At 46.2% G+C, this 5005-nt stretch overlaps 1 protein-coding gene across 1 annotated transcript; it reads right to left on the bottom strand.

Annotated features, from left to right (window-relative positions):
* Positions 1 to 431: 431 nt before the first annotated feature.
* On the bottom strand, positions 432 to 1743 carry LOC124017349 (RNA polymerase II-associated protein 3-like; the record flags this gene model as incomplete). Its single annotated transcript, XM_046332605.1, has 1 exon — positions 432 to 1743. A coding segment is annotated over one exon (1191 nt), but the record flags the coding sequence as incomplete, so codon positions are not given.
* Between the last annotated feature and the right edge of the window lie 3262 nt (positions 1744 to 5005).

Consider the following 5005-nt stretch of genomic DNA (forward strand, 5'->3'; position numbering starts at 1 on the left):
CTGGTAACTTAGTGGCATAAAGAGACATTTGTTTGAATCAGAGGAATGTCCATAGATAGCATAATAACTCCCTGACCTATCCGCTTTCAGTCTGACATTGGATATACAAAGAGTGGTGGTCAGAGTGGGAAAAGCTCATTTTGTTTTGTCTGGCCTATTTAATTGAGATCATGCATCCAAAATGACATCTGACAAAGCCTACTATAAGAACAAAAATGGACAGTCATATTTTCTCAGATTTAATACAATGGTTCACCACCAGAGAACAGCAAAGCATGCACATCTTGTTATACATTGTCCAATGTCATATGATGTGTGCCCATTTACATTTACATTTAAGTCATTTAGCAGACGCTCTTATCCAGAGCGACTTACAAATTGGTGCATTCACCTTATGACATCCAGTGGAACAGTCACTTTACAATAGTGCATCTAAATCTTAAAGGGGGGGTGAGAGGGATTACTTATCCTATCCTAGGTATTCCTTAAAGAGGTGGGGTTTCAGGTGTCTCCAGAAGGTGGTGAGTGATTATTTAGGGTTCTGCACTCACATCACACTCCATACTTCTTTTGCAGGGCTCCTACTGAAGCGTCCTCAAGTCCAGCTTGACGAAGAAAGTTAAACAATTCTTGTAGAACTTTCTTCTCAGGGTTGGACATGAACATGACAGCCATATCGAACCGCCTCACACCGGCCAGATTCCTGAGGATCTCCAGTATGACAGGTGGCTCTTCCTTCTTGATGTAGAAGCTTTGTAACGTCCTTAGAATCTGATTGAGCATGTCTGGTTCAAGAGAGCTCTGGAAGATCTTTGCATAAGCCTGAGGCTGGATTTGCTTCAAATACTTGTAGATGACTTCAGGGCCATTTCCAATCTTCCTTAGGTCTGCCTCTAGCTGGAAGCTGTTGGTGGGGGCAGGAGGTACGAGCTCAGTTGATGGTGTAGCAGGCGGTTCTGTTGGTTCACTGACAGTTGCCTCCCTGTGCTGCTGTGTCTGTGCTCTCACAGCATACCCTACAGGCCCTTTGACAGGGGAATGTGAGGGGAGGTTTGATGTTTCTTCAATCTTCGGGATCTTAGCACTGGGGGAGGTAGAGGGGGGTGAGGCCTGACCCTCTCTCACAGTGTCTGCAATGGAGGTGGTCTTCTGGTGCCTAACACGGGGGGCTGTGGTTGAAGTCAACACAGCCAAGGACTCCTCCTGGACCAGGATCTTTCCACAAACCTCTTCAATGTCCACTCTACTCAATGGCTTGGTTGACTGCAGGTCAGGTGGTTTGTTAATTGGCTGTACTGTTCTCCGCTGTGCATGCTCTTCTGTTGCCAGCAGACCACTGGTGTCCATGTCAATTGCAATCTTCTTCATCTCACAAAATGCCTGCTTGTTTCCTGGTTCTAGCTTCAGGACCTCCTCAAAATCTTCTTTAGCTTGTTTGAGCAGTCCCAGAGCAGCCCTGGCTGTCCCTCTGCGGGCAAAGGCCTTTGAATAGGTGCCATCCAGGGCTATTGCTTTACTACAGTCCTCCTCAGCCTCTTTATATCTCTGCAGCTTTAAGTAAGCCATGGCCCGGTTGGCAGGCAGGAGGACATTGGTGCTGTCCGCTTCCATGCCCTTGGTGTAGTACTCTACTGCAGCCTCATACTTCCCCTCTTTGAAGTATGCATTCCCCCTGTCTTTCTGCACCACCGCCTCCTGTCTCCTCTGCTGTTCCTCCATGAGCTGCTGTTGCTTGACGTCCAATGGGTGAAATGGATTTTAATGTTAGTAGATGAAAATAGAAGTGTTACTGAACCCAGTTCTTAAAGTTTTGTTTAATTGTTTAATGACAAAATACAATTCTTGTACATTTACATTTAAGTCATTTAGCAGACGCTCTTATCCAGAGCGACTTACAAATTGGTGCATTCACCTTATGACATCCAGTGGAACAGCCACTTTACAATAGTGCATCTAAATCTTTTAAGGGGGGTGAGAAGGATTACTTTATCCTATCCTAGGTATTCCTTAAAGAGGTGGGGTTTCAGGTGTCTCCGGAAGGTGGTGATTGACTCCGCTGTCCTGGCGTCGTGAGGGAGTTTGTTCCACCATTGGGGGGCCAGAGCAGCGAACAGTTTTGACTGGGCTGAGTGGGAACTGTACTTCCTCAGTGGTAGGGAGGCGAGCAGGCCAGAGGTGGATGAACGCAGTGCCCTTGTTTGGGTGTATGGCCTGATCAGAGCCTGGAGGTACTGAGGTGCCGTTCCCCTCACAGCTCCGTAGGCAAGCACCATGGTCTTGTAGCGGATGCGAGCTTCAACTGGAAGCCAGTGGAGAGAGCGGAGGAGCGGGGTTACGTGAGAGAACTTGGGAAGGTTGAACACCAGACGGGCTGCGGCGTTCTGGATGAGTTGTAGGGGTTTAATGGCACAGGCAGGGAGCCCAGCCAACAGCGAGTTGCAGTAATCCAGACGGGAGATGACAAGTGCCTGGATTAGGACCTGCGTCGCTTCCTGTGTGAGGCAGGGTCGTACTCTGCGGATGTTGTAGAGCATGAACCTACAGGAACGGGCCACCTCCTTGATGTTAGTTGAGAATGACAGGGTTGTTGTCCAGGATCACGCCAAGGTTCTTAGCGCTCTGGGAGGAGGACACAATGGAGTTGTCAACCGTGATGGCGAGATCACGGTTGATTGCAGATAAAAATAGGACATACAGTACACATACAAATACACAAAATTCCTCAATTTGTCATTCCTTACAAATTCAATAAATACAAATATCCTTTTAAGTTCCAAGTTGAAATACTTTTTACCTAACCAGTTTAACCCAGTTGGTACCAATTATGCGTTTAAATACCCAGATGACTGACAGGGGGCGATGTTTTATAACCCCCAAGCAGCCATTTAGGTACTCCTCCATTGTACTTTTTTTTTTTTTACTTTTGGGAAGGTATAAAAAATGCATTTACTAACATCTACATTCTACGTTTTTGCCAAGTATATTTTACTACAAACACCTTAATGTATACTTTTAAATGATATTAGGCTCCTGAGTGGCGCAGCGGTCTAAGGCACTGCATCTCAGTGGTAGAGGCGTCACTCCAGACCCTGGTTTCGATCCTGGGTTGACTCACAGCTGGCCGCGAATGAGAGACCTATGAGGCGGTACACAATTGGCCCAGAATCATCAGGTGTAGAGGGTTTGGCCGGCCAGGATGTTCTTGTCCCATCTTGCTCTAGCGACTCCTGTGGTGGGCGGGGCGCATGCACGATGACTTCAGTCGCCAGTTGTACAACACATTGGTGCTTCTGGGTTGAGCGAGCAGTGTGGCTCTTGACCTTCATCTCTATTTCTTTATTTTATTTAATCTTTATTTAACTAGGTAAGTCAGTTAAGAACAAATTCTTATTTACAATGGTGCCCTACCTCGGTAAAACCCGGACGACGCTGGGCCAATTGTACGTCACCCTATGGGACTATTAATCACAGCCAGATGTGATACAGCCTGGATTCAAACTAGGGTCTGTAGTGACACCTCTTGCACTGAGATGCAGTGCTTTAGACAGCTGCACCACTCGGGAGCCGGAGCACGTACGAGAGTTGCAGAGATGGGACAAGACTGTAACTACCAATTGGATATCAGAAAAAGGGGTAAAAAATCACAAAAATAACAATAAAAAAATATACAGCACCAGTCAAAAGTTTAGACACACTTACTCATTTAAGGGTTTTTCTTTATTTTTACTATTTTCTACATTGTAGCTCAGGTGCATCCTGTTTCCATTGATCATCATTGAGATGTTTCTACTTGAGTGGAGTCCACTTGTGGTAAATTCAATTGATTGGACATGTTTTTGAAAGGCACACACCTTTCTATATAAAGGTCCCACAGTTGACAGTGCATGGCAGAGAAAAAACCAAGCCATGAGGTCAAAGGAATTGTCCATAGAGCTCCGAGACAGGATTGTGTCAAGGCACAGATCTGAGGAAGGGTACCAAGTAATGTCTGCAGCATTGAAGGTCCACAAGAACACTGTGGCTTCCTTCATTCTTAAATGACAGATAGACAAAAGCCACTCCTTAGTAAAAGGCACATGACAGCCCGCTTGGATTTTGCCAAAAGACACCTAAAGGCTCTCAGACCATGAGAAACCACGATTAAACTCTTTGGCCTGAATGCCAAGTGTCATGTCTGGAGGAAACCAGGCATCATCCCTACGGTGAAGCATGGTGCTGGCAGCATCATGCTGTGGGGATGTTTTTCAGCAGTGGGGACTGGGAGACTAGTCAGGATCGAGGGAAAGATGAATGGAGAGATCCTTGATGAAAACCTGCTCCAAAGCGCTCAGGACCTCAGACTGGGGGCGAAGGTTCACCTTTCAACAGGACAACGACCCTAAGAACACAGCCAAGACAACACAGGAGTGGCTTTGGGACAAGTCTCTGAATGTCCTTGTGGCCCAGCCAGAGCCCGGGCTTGAACCCAATTGAACATCTATGGAGACCTGAAAATAGTTGTGCAGTGATGAACTCATCCAACCTGACAGCGCTTGAGAGGATCTGCAGAGAAGAATGGGAGAAACTCCCTAAATACAAGTGTGCTAAGCTTGTAGTGTCATACCCAAGAAGACGTCAGGCTGTATTGGCTGCCAAAGGTGCTTTAACAAAGTTATGAGTAAAGGGTTTGAATACTTTTGTGATGTGATATTGTCACGCCTTGGTCATTGTATCTTGTGTTTTTGTTATATGTTTGGGTAGGCCAGGGTGTGACATGGGTTTATATGTTGTATTTCGTATTGGGGTTTGTATTAATTGGGATTGTGTATGATTAGGGGTGTGTCTAGTTAGGCTTGGCTGCCTGAGGCGATTCCCAATTGGAGTCAGGTGATTCTCGTTGTCTCGGATTGGGAACCGTATTTAGGTAGCCTGAGTGCACGTTGTATTTTGTGGATGATTGTACCTGTCTCTGTGTTAGTCACCAGATAGGCTGTAATTAGTTCACATTCCGTTTGTTGTTTTCTTC

The sequence above is a fragment of the Oncorhynchus gorbuscha genome, linkage group LG03 (assembly GCF_021184085.1).
Source record: "Oncorhynchus gorbuscha isolate QuinsamMale2020 ecotype Even-year linkage group LG03, OgorEven_v1.0, whole genome shotgun sequence".
In the NCBI taxonomy this organism is placed as follows: domain Eukaryota; kingdom Metazoa; phylum Chordata; class Actinopteri; order Salmoniformes; family Salmonidae; genus Oncorhynchus; species Oncorhynchus gorbuscha.